Source organism: Carassius auratus, chromosome 6 (genome assembly GCF_003368295.1).
Source record: "Carassius auratus strain Wakin chromosome 6, ASM336829v1, whole genome shotgun sequence".
In the NCBI taxonomy this organism is placed as follows: domain Eukaryota; kingdom Metazoa; phylum Chordata; class Actinopteri; order Cypriniformes; family Cyprinidae; genus Carassius; species Carassius auratus.
Genome location: NC_039248.1, coordinates 26,230,800 through 26,245,102, shown reverse-complemented (window position 1 = coordinate 26,245,102; position 14,303 = coordinate 26,230,800). Strand labels below are relative to the sequence as shown.

The 14,303-nt window shown below is 33.4% G+C and overlaps 1 protein-coding gene across 1 annotated transcript in view; it reads right to left on the bottom strand.

Annotated features, from left to right (window-relative positions):
- The window catches only part of nav1b (neuron navigator 1b), a 66,161-nt gene that overhangs the window by 33,093 nt on the left and 18,765 nt on the right, over positions 1-14,303 (bottom strand). The window contains 1 exon segment of the mRNA XM_026266104.1: positions 503-641. Within this exon segment, the coding sequence (XP_026121889.1) occupies positions 503-641 (139 nt within the window).

The window sequence follows — 14,303 nt, the reverse complement described above, 5'->3', positions numbered from 1 at the left end:
CAATTATTTACAATCTTAATCTTCTGTGACATTATGTATGTCTTCACTGCCAATTTCGATCAATTTAATGCATTCTTACTCATAACAACAGCAAGTAAAGTTTCTAACTTGTGGACCGAATATGGCCAACTTCATATTCAAATTGTTGCATCATTTTTAGTTATAGACTGATCTAAAGCACAGACCTAGGAACTCTAGGAACATGACTTTTTTGGATGAGTTCTGGATATTTCCCTACCACAGAAAAAAACATTTCCTCCAATGTCTGCATGTTTTTACAACAGCTGCAGTCTAACGTTTTCAAGAATGTATTCCCATCTGGAACATTTAATCATGTTTTAGTGCAAACTATATGATGTCCCAAACCTGCTCGGTTATTTATTAACTAGCAGTGTATACCAGTAGTGGTTTAAGCCAAGTTTTACTAAATCCAAACAAGCAAGGTTCATAAACATGAGCCAAACCTTTCGCAGCACAAAAACCCTGTCTGTGATCTGCTCACCATGACGGAGGAGTTGCGTCGCGAGCCCACAGGTGTGGTGGGGAGGGAGTTGAGAGACGAGCTGGCGTTGAGTTCCTCTGAGCTCAGGTTATCAGAAGCATCACTCAGACCGCTGCTGATGGAGCTGCTCTCGTCCCAGCTGCACACACACACACACACACACACACACAGAGAGAGAGAGAGAGGAGATACAGACGCTTAGAAGAAACCAGGAAACCATACCCAGAACAGGACCATACCCAGAACATAACGCATTGCTTACAGTCAGATGATTTATTATTATGATTCATTTGTTTCTGGATTCTCTTCTGAAATGTATTTTGGGAGATAAAAATCAGACACAAATGAATCAATATTTGATGTACAAATAAAGGTGGTTAAAAGAATCATCACAGTTGAAGAACTAACTTCAGTTCCGCAAAGAACCTTCTTTTGCCAAAAAGAACCATAAAGGTTCTTCAGATGTTAAAGGTTCTTTATGGAACCGCTGAGACAAAAAACTTATTCTATGGTATCGTGAAGCACCTTTATTTTTAAGAGTGCACAGAAAGAGTACTTTTCTCTCACTTAGGGATTTCTATGGAAAGTCATTTGTGTCAGCAAATAAAAATATCAAAAACATAATTGCATTTTTGGATCTCACAATTCTGAGATTTTTACGCATAATTGCGAATTATAAAACTAGTCATTCTTAGTTTACATCTTGCAATTGAAATTTTAGTCCCACTTTATATTAGGTGGCCTTAACTACTATGTACTAACATAAAAAATAAGTACAATGTACTTATTGTGTTCATATTGTATTGTAAAACACTTTTGCTGCTATTGAGGTGGGATATGGGTAAGGTTAGGGAGAGGGTTGGAGGTATGGGTAAGTTTAAGGGTGGGTTAAGGTGTAAAGTATGGGTCAACAATGTAATCATAAATGTAATTACAGAAATTAAATACAGATGTAATTACATGTAGTTTTTTTTAAAATATAAGTACAATGTAAAAACATGTATGTACACAATAAGTACATTGTACTAAATTATTAATTAAAATGAAAGTACATAGTAGTTAAGGCCACTTAATAAAAAGTGGGTCCGAAATTTTTTTCCTCCACAGAATAAAACAAAATTAAAAAGGTATCTATGAATTTTTTTTACCTTACAGTTCTGACTTTTTTCTCATCAATTCATGTTTTTTTTTTCAATATAACAATTGTGACTTTTTATCCACCAGTTCCTACTCTTCTTCTCTCTTTTTAGAAATGTGAGATCATATCTCAAAATTATAAGTCCTAAACCTGTAATTACAACTTTACAGTGTTTCACAATGTTTACTTTTTTTCTGAGTTTAACGTAAAAAAAAGGTAATTGTGAGTTTTTATCTCACAAATCTGTTGTTTCTTCTCTCAAATGTGAATTTATATTTGACAAATTGTGCATTTTCAAGTTCTAAACTCATAATCATAAGTTAACATCTCTCAGAAGAGTTTAAATCTCTTCAAATTATTTTTTATATAATTTTTTTTCACCACAGAAGTTGTTCAAACATTGAGTTTATATCTTAGATTACAATATTTAGTTTATGTCTCACAATTCTGACTTGTTCTTAAAACTAAGGGAAATTATTATGGGTATTATGAGATATAAAGTCACAAATATTTGTTTATTTTTTGTATTCATACTGGAACTCAGCTTTCAGAGCAAACCTCTCCTGAAACTGAAGAAGAAAGATCACAGTCGCATCCTTTGATCTCCATTAAGATCATTATTGGAAACCATTAAGATCCTCAGTGATCAGAGAAATCATTTGTCACTTGTCTTTCATGAGAACTTTTCTGCTCCATTACCTGACCCACGAACAGACAGCAGGGTCTCGTGATGGCACAGATGTCTTCACCATACGACCAGAGACTCGCTCTACCACACAAGCTCAGTTCTGGCTTGCGTTTACTCCCCAAAAACACTGGAAGGGATGTAGATGCATGTGTTGTTGAAGAATGATGGGTAGTGATTGAAGAGGTTTAAAATAAATGCATTGTTCTTAAGGTCAGTGAGTTTACAAATGGCAAAGCATCAGTGTCTTAACTATGAATGTTTTTTTTTTTCTGGCAAACGCTACGGCTTTGGGGTTTGTCCATCTGTTCTGAAAGAGGGAAAGCCACACTAGGATCATAATGATTCATCTTCAGTCTTGCATGACAAAATGTGATTTAGGACTGAAACATACATATGTAAATAAGCCATTCCTCTTCAAACTCTCCTCTTTAGATGTCATTGTGTTTTCTGTTCTAAAATAAATACAATGAGTTGTGAGGTTTTAAGTAGCGCTCCAACATCTACACTATCTGCTCTTGTAAATAGATTTGGAAAACTCTCAAAATATAAATCTTTAAAGTGAGATACAGTTTGGGAATGATTACATTCTTGATTATATTCTTGAGAATGATTAAATAAACAAATGTTTCACTTTATCCAAATAAAAGAGAGAAAAAAAAAAAGATTGGGAATAATTATATTGCTCATAAGTAAAAACACTGAGATAAATGGATGTTTAAAATAATAATAAAACCATAATCACATTCCTAATAAAAAGTAAAAAAATATGTATAATTGTCTCAAAATTATAATACAAAATACTGGCATTTCCAAGACTGGCATTTCTGCAATATTCATAGTAAAAAAAAAATGAAAAGAAAAAACAAAGTAGACAAAAAAGAAAAAAAATATGAATATTAAATTGATTTTAAATTAATTAAAAATAAAAGTGAACAAACAAACAAATAATTAGTTAAATAAATAAATTCAGTATAACTAAAAACAAAATAGTAAAGTAATTGAGTGTTTAACTCACAAAATAATAAAAAAGAAAAAGAAAAAAAACTTTTTAAAAAATTACGTTCTCTATAAAGTAAAAACATGTAGAAAACAGATGTACAGTATAATTCTCTCAAAATAATAACAGGAAGAAAAGATTTTATTCTATATCCAAAAAAAAAAAAAAAAAAAAAAAAAAAATATATATATATATATATATATATATATATATATATATATATATATATATATATATATTGGATATAGAATAAAATCTTTTCTTCCTGTTATTATTTTGAGAGAATTATACTGTACATCTGTCATATATATATTATGAATACATCTGGAAATAAAAGTAAAAAGAAATCCAAATTTTAACTCTTAAAAACTTCATTCTTTAAAAACTGTTTTTTTTTTTTATTGTTCAGTAATTTTATAATTCTTGAATCAAAGGGATAAAATATACTGATGGATGCAGTGAAAGATGCTTTTGGACCATCTTTCTGAACAGAAGGTGTTTAAAGAGCCACTGAAGAACCTTTAAGCAGATGACACACGTGGGATGTTAGTAATGAACCTCCGTCTCTATCCTCATCACGCTGGGTCTGAAGTACTTTGTGGTTCCCGACTCAGCAGAGTCTACGGAGATGGAAAAGGGAATAATGGGTGCCAAAGAATCAGAGGACAAAAATGGCTTGTTGATGTTCGGAAGAACAACTTAAGGAGCCAGCAATTTGTGCTAATTACAGGTTGTGCGGCACAGAGGGGAGAGAACGAACTTGCCTACATGTCTCAACGGTTAGAGACGACTCCCGCAAAGACATTTCTTAATGCTTTTCTTTTCCACATCAGTTTCTATTTCCACCCGTTTGAAATGTAATGGTGGCACACTGGAGCCAAAAGTCAGCCAAAGTCTGTGTCAGCTAGTTTTAGCTTCATTTACATGGGAATTGTGATTGAGATATAACATGATGAGAAGACCAAAGAACAAGTCAATGACTAGATTTTTACATTTTCTAAACAATATAAGACATGCAAAAATCATAAAACTTAAAAATCTTTTTATTAATTGAAAATAAAAAGATTGCTTTAAATGTATTTAAATTGCATTAAAATACAAAATAAATATTACATCACTTTAAGAATAATGTAAAAACATGTATTTAATGCAAAAACTAATAGGAAAAATAAATATCAATTTGAAGCGCTGGTAACTAATTGAAGTAAAATTGATGCACTAAAATAAAATAAATAAAATAAAAATATGTATACATAAATAAAATACAATAAAAATAATATAAATAAAATAAAATAAATTAAAGCTAAAATATAAAAACAAAAACTATTTAAAAAAAATTCTAAAATAAACTTAATTTAAAATAAAAATGGGTTGCCATGTGAAAAACTCATTGTAAGAAGGCAAAATAGTTGCTAAGGTATACTAGGCCAGGTTACTTGTTTGAAGTTAAAATAAAATAAAATATAAATATATGATAAATATTTGATAAGAAAAACATGAAAAACAAAATAATTTGAAATGTTTTATTGGCAAATAACTAAAATTAGAAAAATGTTAACTTAAAAAGATTTTTAAAAATGAATACAATTAAAAGCATATAAAAATGTATGCTTTTAAGTAATAAAAAAGTCATGAAAAATTAATAAATTTTTTTTCAATAAAATACAGTATGTCAGATAGCTAAGAAAAATCTTTGAAAAATCGGCAGAAATTAGAAATGTTGACTTGGCAACTAACTGAATTAATAGTTGAGTATTACAATTACTAAAAATGAAATAAAAATTAATTAAAGCCAAAATAGAGAAAAGAGAATAAAGGTATATATAGAGCTACAAACATACTAAAAATAAGATTACAAAAATAAAGCTAATTCAAAATATGAATAAATACTATAATACTGTAGTATATAAATCATACTAAAATGCAGCTGCAGATGAGTGCACTTAGCCGAAGCTCAAACATACAGACATTGGGCCCTATCTTGCACCCAGCGCAATTGACTTTGTACACCGACGCATGTGTCATTCCTATTTTGCACCTGCGCAAAGCACACTTTTCCCTCCACAGAAGCACGTCGCTAAACTAGTGAATGAATTTGCGCTCCCTGGGTGGTTCGGCGCAAAAAATGAGGCGTGTTCCGGCGCAAACAATCCCTGGTGCTATTTTGCTGTTCCATTAAACAATTGCGCCACTGACCAGAAAAAACCTAGTCTAAAGTCAGTGGCGCGTTGCGCGTTGTTCATTATGCTATTTTAAGGGCGCAAGCTTGACCATAATGTATAGCGTGCACAACGCGCATACACTTTGTTCATGTAATCTACACAGATGCAACAGTTATTTTTGCAAATCATAAATTGTTACACTAAAAAAATATTAACACATGAGATGACGGAAATCATTGTGAAATCTTGCTTACAAATTATTCAGGCTAATTGTAGTAATTAAGGATCAGACCTGTTTGCCCGATAGTGGCAAGACATATATGTATATAAGGACATCTGACAAATTTGTTTGTCCGTCAAGAACCAGGAAAAAAAAAAATCGATGAAAAAAATGTGGCTATTTCCTCCCACGCCTGTTTAACCGACGCTATTTTGGGTGGGTTTCTCCCATCCCCATACAACACAACTTCTCTGTCTTTCACTGCTCTTACAAGAACATCAGTCTCCTCGGCTGTGAACCGCTCCTGGCGTGCGCCTGGTAAATACGCCATAATAATAGCAATCCATAATGGAACTTGCGCACCTGCTTTTAAAGGGAATGTTGGATGACGCTCCGATTGGTTTATTTCACGTTACGCCCAAACCACACCTATGAATAATGAAGCTACTTCAGACCAACCCATTTTAGATTTGCGCCGGGCGCAAGAGCCATTTATCCCGCCGGGAAAATAGCAACAGCGCCGAGACCCGCCCACAAACTTACTTGCGCTTCGCGCTTTGACACTTGCGTTTCAGATCGTTAAAATAGGGCCCATTATCTGTGACTGATGTCTGAGCACAGAACAGGGCCGAGGAAACTTTGCTTCATCAGACTCACTCTCAGTAATAAAATGTTCCCTCTCTCAGGAAATGCTCTCTGTCTCTATACTGGGCTGAGGGACGGTTCATGAGGAACCGCTGTGGTCTCCAGAATGGGCAACGGTGCCATCAATCTCATCCGAACATTCAGTGGAAAACGCCAAATAACTCAGGAAATCATTCATCACAGCTGCTGAGAAAACACAGCCCAAAAGGTACGAGTTTGAAATGGAAAAAGAAATGCAACGTAAGAAGTACAGCTAGTTTCTTTAGCAGCTTTACAGTGCATTATTGTTATTGGATTTTCGTCCAATTTCAAATTTACCATTCATCTCTAAGGTAGTTGAAAAGTGTATTGCAATTCAAATTCATGAACATCTGTCCAATAATAACTTGTATGAACAATTCCAATCTGGTTTTCGTCCCCACCACAGCACTGAGACTGCTCTTGTCAGAATAACCAATGATCTACTGTTGGCAGCTGACTCTGGGCTTTTAACTATACTTGTCCTCCTTGACTTGAGCGCTGCCTTTGATACTGTCTCACATAACGTACTTCTTGACAGATTAGTCTCCATTGGTATTACTGGCACTGCTCTGTCATGGTTTAGTTCATATCTATCTGGACGCAGTCAGCGTATTCAACTAAAAGGTTTTAGTTCAAGAATATCTACAGTCACCACTGGTGTTCCCCAAGGTTCTGTTTTGGGCCCGCTTCTCTTCATTATATATATGCTCCCTCTTGGTAATATTTTAAGGAAATATGGTATTAATTTTCACTGTTATGCGGATGACACCCAACTTTACCTGTCTGCCAAACCTACCGGTTCTTTTCCTCCGCCATCTTTGTCAAGCTGTTTAGCTGAAATTAAAGACTGGCTTTCAGCGAACTTCTTGAAACTAAATGGCAATAAAACGGAGGCTCTGCTTGTTGGCACTAGATCTGTTGTGTCTAAATCTAATTGTTTCTCTTTACACATTGATAATACTGCAATCTGTCCTTCCTCTCAGGTTAAAAGTTTGGGTGTCATCATGGATAGCACATTATCTTTTAAAGCTCAGATTAATAATATCACACGGATTGCATACTTCCATTTGCGCAATATTAATCGTCTACGTCCATTTCTTTCAAATAATAATACTGCAGTTCTCATTCACGCACTAGTCACCTCACGTATAGACTACTGCAATGCTCTTCTCACAGGTATTCCCTCCAAATTGCTACATAAACTTCAATTGGTTCAGAATTCTGCAGCTCGTATTCTCTCTAGAACACCTTATACTGATCACATTTCTCCGGTTCTCCAGCAATTGCACTGGCTTCCAGTAAAATATAGAGTTGAATTCAAAATCTTGCTACTCACTTATAAGGCACTTCATAATCTTGCACCACAATACCTTACTCAACTTCTCCAGGTTTATACTCCTTCACGTGCACTTAGATCTTCATCTTCAATTTCTCTTGTGGTACCTCGGATTCGACTTACTACTATGGGTGCCAGATCTTTTAGTCATGTTGCCCCCCGCCTATGGAACTCCCTTCCCCTCGATGTTCGCAATAGCGATTGCTTGTTGACTTTTACAAAGCGTCTTAAGACATATCTTTTTATACAGGCTTTTTTATAATTTTTTTTATTAAGACTTAAATCCACTTTATATGTATATGCTGTTTGTTTCTTGTTTGTTTTGTCTTATGCAGTGACCTGTATATTGCTTGTAAGGTGACCTTGGGTGTTCTGAAAGGCGCCATGAAATAAAATGCATTATTATTATTATTATTATTAGTGCACACTGTAAAAAAAAAAGTCCTATTTACAGTAAAGCTCTGACTGTGACAATGATACAGGTATTACAATATATATATATACCTTATCTCTGCATATTTGTGACTGTTTACCAACTGTTTGTCAACCTATAGAACCACATATTTCCTAAAATGATTTAATGTTAATATATATACCAATCTACTTGAAGTATCCGAATCTACTTTTAACCTTAAAATGTACTGTTAACCTTCATGATAATAATACAGGTGGTAAAACAAAGCTAAACGATGAATCATAAACTGTCACATGGCCAATAATCACACATAGATGCATGGTGCACACCAAGATAAAACACACACACACAAAAAAATTAATGCACTTGACATTAATCAAATAACAGAAAATGCACCATAAAACACCTTAAATACTGGAAACATTTATTTCCAGTATTAAGTAACGCTATATTTTCTGCAAATGCACAAAACGGTTTGCTATATATTTAGTCTGTGTGAAAAATAATTGATATATAAATGGACTAATCTTTCTGACAATAGTCAGAAGTCTGATAATGAGACGCTTGGAGACAAAAGGTGCTCGTTTCTCTAATAATGTGTCTTGTGCATGTGAAGTTATTCAGCTCAGTTTGACTAGAAGACCAATATTTGATGACAGAATCTTAACGCATTGTTATTCCTGGCTACAGTTCAAGTTGGCTGGTTCATTTGTATTCACGGTGATAAAATAAAAAAATGACTTTGGGTGGGGATGTTTTGTTGGGCTTGAAATATTAAGCAGTTATGTTCTCCTCCCAAATGAGTCACACCCATATTGGAGAGAAAATGGATAGAATCCACTAGTGACACAATACACTGGGGGAAGAAGGATCATGTCGAGTCTTGAGCTATTTACCAGGTGACCAATTCAAACAAGCACGGTTACTCCAACAGTGAACTGACTAATACAATATCCTACACTTCAAAAGGAAGAAAAGCCTTTGTAGACCTTTGGAAGTCCTAATTAGCAGCTCAAGACTTGACCTTGACCTCTGTAAACATGAACATGCACTTGCAGGTTGGTGTTACAGTTTCTGGTTTGTCTCTAAACTAATAAGAGTGGCCCGGTTTCTTCTTTGAAGAGAATTATCAAGATGGCATATGCACTACGGTATGATTAATACAGAAATACACACTGTCTTACATCAGCAGCATTGGTTTTGTTAACTTAAACTATTAAATAAATAAAAATAGATATCAAAATAAAATAAGTATGTGTATATTAAATAATAAGTCACATGTAAATTATTCATAAAAAATGACAAGAGCACAATTACTAAAATGTAAACTACAATCAGCAGTTATTCTTAAAACTATTAAATATAATTAAAAACTTAAAATATAAATAAAATGCAAAAAATAAAAAGATAAAATGTAAATATACATAAAATATAAATATTAAATAAGTATATGTATATTAAATAATAAATAAAATGTAAATTATTAATTCAAATGACAGAAGCACAATTACTAATATGTAAACTAAAAGCAACAGTATGTTATTGTTAAAACTATTAAAAATAATAATAAAAAAAATTAAAATACAAAAAGTAAATAAAAAAATTAAAATAAATATACATATAATTTAAGTATACATAAAATATATTATAATAATAACATTATTATAAATATAATACTTAATAAATTTGTATAGGTAAAGTCAAACAGAAACTACTAAAAATGAAATCAAATAACAAAATTACTAAAACATGAATTAAAATGAAAACTGAAAATTTTTAAAACTAATTCAAAATAGCAATTAATATATTATTATATAAACTATACCAAAAACACACTGTACAAAAGACAATAATGTCCAGTGATGTTTATTTTAATATTAATATTATTAATAATAAGCAATTATTCCACCAAGTAACATGGTTAATGAGCAACTGTAGGCTGCAACTATAAGCATTCGACTATAATGTGTGCTCACATGTTTGTTTACACTGGCTTCCAACGCAACTCATCCAATCAGAATATAGAACTGTAAGTAATACAGAACAGTGTCCACAACTGATAATCCTTTAAAATAACAGGGGACTAGTAAAAGAAAAAATATTGCTGGCAAAGTTTTTTCCTTTCATAATTGCCAAAAAAAAAAAAAAACTTTACTTACTTTGAAAAGAACATGGTCCTGTTCAGACACGCGGATGTCGTCAGAGGGCGAAACTCCCTGCGCGCGAATCCCTCATTCATCGCTGATGAATCACGCACAGTTATCCTGTCTTTGTTCACGCTTAATCCAACTCACATCCACAGAAACTATCCGCTTGAGACCAGGAGTCCCTCTCACACAGGCAACACCCCCGTCAAACACCCCCACCTCCTGGACAGCTGTAATCACATCCAGATGTGCAGCGTCCAGCGAGAGCCAGTACAGATGCGTTACTGCTGGACCTGATGAAGACGACCGACTGCTGCACTTACAGTCACTTACTGACTGCAGGACATTTCTATCAAACCTTCCATATATATATATATATATATATATATATATATATATATATATATATATATATATATGTGTGTGTGTGTGTGTGTGTGTGTGTGTGTGTGTGTGGAACACACACACACACACCTCGCATACATTGAAATGATCTGTCTAAAGTATAACTAATACCAGTATTACTAGTAAACCTACTAGTTATTACAAAAATAATAAAATAATGCATTCAAACAGCATAACTTTTGAGAATTCTTCATGCATCACTTCATGGTTATTGCACACTTTGTTGTGCATGTAATGGCACAGTATTTTTTTTCTTAGGTATGTTGGAGTAGCATATTCTGTAAATCCTGGCACATGAATATTGAAATCATTCAGTATGTTGCATGCACTACTATTTAAAAGTTTGCGGTTGTACATTTATTCATGCATAAATTGATCAAAAGTGACAGTAAATATATTTAGAATGTTACAAAACATTCTACTGTATGCCAAATAAATGCTCTTTTTGAACTTTTTCATCCATCAAAGAATACTGAAAAAACATATCATGGTTTCCACAGAAATATGAAGCAGCACAACTATTTTCAACACTTATAAAAATCAGAAATGTTTCTTGAGCAGCAAATCAGTATATTAGAATGATTTCTGAAGATAATGTGACTCTGAAGACTGGAGGAATGATGCTGATGTATTTGCATTTTGTATGTAAGTTGCCAATTATGGTAAATGCATTAAATTGGTTTAGTTTTCATGGTTATTAATGCATGCAATTTCAGCAATAAAACAGTATATTTTTATGAAAGGGAAACAAATGAGTTGTTTATTTTAAGAGACCTATCTTATTTTCTCTTGTATATTTAGCATTGCTCTTTAAGAAAGAAAAATCACTTCTTATCCGAAATACTTGATTAATCATTGGAATAATCAGTAGGATACTCGATTACTAAAATAATCTATAGCTCCAGTCCTACTAAAATTTCAGCTTTGATCGCAGCAATCAATTACATTTTACAATATATACACATTTTAACCATATATCACTATTACCAAATAAATGCAGCCTTGGTGAACATAAGTGACTTTATAAGAAATCTTACTTTTGAATGGTAGTGTATCAAATCAACATATCATCACAGGGCACAAGCGGAGTACCTGTTATAATGTACAGTATACAGTAAAAGATTTATGGAAATGTTTTGAGCTTTAGATTTACAACACCCACATCTACTGAAATACTGGTGAGATAAACTTCTGGCTGTGTCTGAAGCAGCTGAAGCCAGAAACACACAAACTTTCCATGACAGTCCCTTAATGGCTTTTCCAGATGGCTAAACTCACAGTGAATATCTTTTATCTCTGTTCACCTTTGATGTCCGAGCTTCTGCTTCATTCACGCCAGAGTCTGGAGGGGGAAGACTCAATGAGCACCATGTGAGCGTGAGAAGAATGGGGAAATGCAGGAATATATTAGCTGTGAACGCGTTACTGAGTGAAATGAAGCTCGGATGGTTTGCTGTCATTCATTTCTTTCATGTGGCTCCAGTGGTGCCGAACCATGTCTACACATATACACACAGATATCTATACCAAACACACTGTGTGTGGCCCGTGCTCTTTTAGCCATGAGGTTATGCATGCACATGATTACTAAGCATGGATAATCATAATGTGTAAACAGCGTGTTTCCGCAAATAGTAAACTGATTTACTTTACAATAACTTTACAGCCCTATAAATATGTATTTGAAGGCTTAATAAAAGTTCAGATTAGGACATTAAATCTAAAAAGAAATGCATTTAAATCACAAAAATGTGCATATTCATATTTTTTTCTCACAATGCAATACCCTAATATTTAAATTGTTTAGAATAAGGAGTGCAAACTCAAATTCAGAACTGTCTTTTTCAGTTTTAGCGGAGCCCTGCACAAAAGTATGCTAAATTGTGTGCATGATTTACTATTTTGTTACCTCGATTTATAAATTGTGTGCATGATTCTTTAAATCAAGGGAACGAAATAGTAGTCATGTGCACATTCAAGTACTTCGAGGGAATGATTTATTAATTTTTTTCTTGCATGTCATGTGTGGGGCTCCGTAGTTATAATCTAAAACACATGGAAGTAAAATAGACTGCAATTGTTTTTTCAGTAAAAAAATAAAACACAGAGTATTATAAAACACTTACTTCTGTGCATTAGCTAATTATTTCTGTTGTTTGGCATTATGATAAATGCATAACATCACTACATCAGGCTACTTTGAACTCTGTGATTAAGACCAATGCAGTGCATGAATAACACATCATTCACTTTATACCCAATTATTAAATTAAGATTTCAGTCAAACTATAAATCAAATGACTTCAAACCCATCAAACCACTTTTGCATGAACAAATGCTCCACCATGCACGTGTTACTGTGTGGTAATTGACTGACTTTTATGTAACAAAGTGCTTTAGAAAGTCTTTTACACAAAGCATCTGTTAGATCAAGATGTAAGATGGTGAGTTATGTTCACAGAACTGGAAACAAATTATGTGAATATCTCAAACCACAATACAGCAACTCAAGCCTGGGACATTAATAAAAGAGATATACACTTTCTATGCACATGTTCAGAAGAAAAATCATTGCTCAGGATATGTCTCAGTTATGAATCACTGCATCAACTTCATCTCGAATGGTTCTCCTTGAATATTTTTAGTAATACAATATCCACTAATGAGTCAATAGACAATAATATACAGTGTATAGAGCTATAAAATGAGCATGGATAGCTGATCAGATCATTTGCATATATTTTTGAGTTCATATTAGGATCTCTGCATATTTGCATATTTTTATATTTCAGCAAATCTGAGTACATAGATCTCTCTTTTGAAATATAGACTGCTTTATTTGAAAAACATGAGAACTAAAGGAATAAATCACACAAAAATGTACTCACTCTCAGTCGAAGATGTAGATGAGTTTGTTTCTTCACGGGAACAGATTTGGAGAAATTACACCACTTGCTTGCCAATGGATGCTCTGCAGTGAATGGGTGCCATCAGAAAGAGAGTCCAAACAGCTGATAAACACATCATCATAAAAATGTTTTGTGAAGCCAAAAGATGCATGTTTGTAAGAAACAAATACACCACTGAGGTGTTTTTAACTTCAAACTGTTACTTTGGGCTAAAATAGTGACAGTCTATAATCTACGGCATAATAACGCTTCCTCCTGTGGAAAAGTTTATCTCCTGTTGTCCTCTCACATTAAAATCCACTCACATATTTCTTTAGAGCTGTTTTAGACTTGTAAATGGTGCTTGATCTGTGTGGATATCATCCAGATTCAGATGGGATTACTTTAGCATTATTATTGATTATGCACTGGTATTTTAGCCGGAAGCAATGGATTGAAGTTAAAAACATCTTACAAACACACAAGCTTTTGGCTTCACTAGGTGTTAATCGCTGGACTGGAGTGGTGTGGATTATTGTGATGTTTTTATCAGCTCTTTGGACTCTCATTCTGACGGCACCCATTCACTGCACAGTATCCGGTATCACTGCAAGTGATTAAATGCAAATCTGATGAAGAAACAAACTCATCTTCATCTTGAATGGTTTGAGGGAAGATATTCAACAAATTAAATGTTTAATTTTTTCGTTGAACTATTCCTGTAAAAGTCTCCATTTCA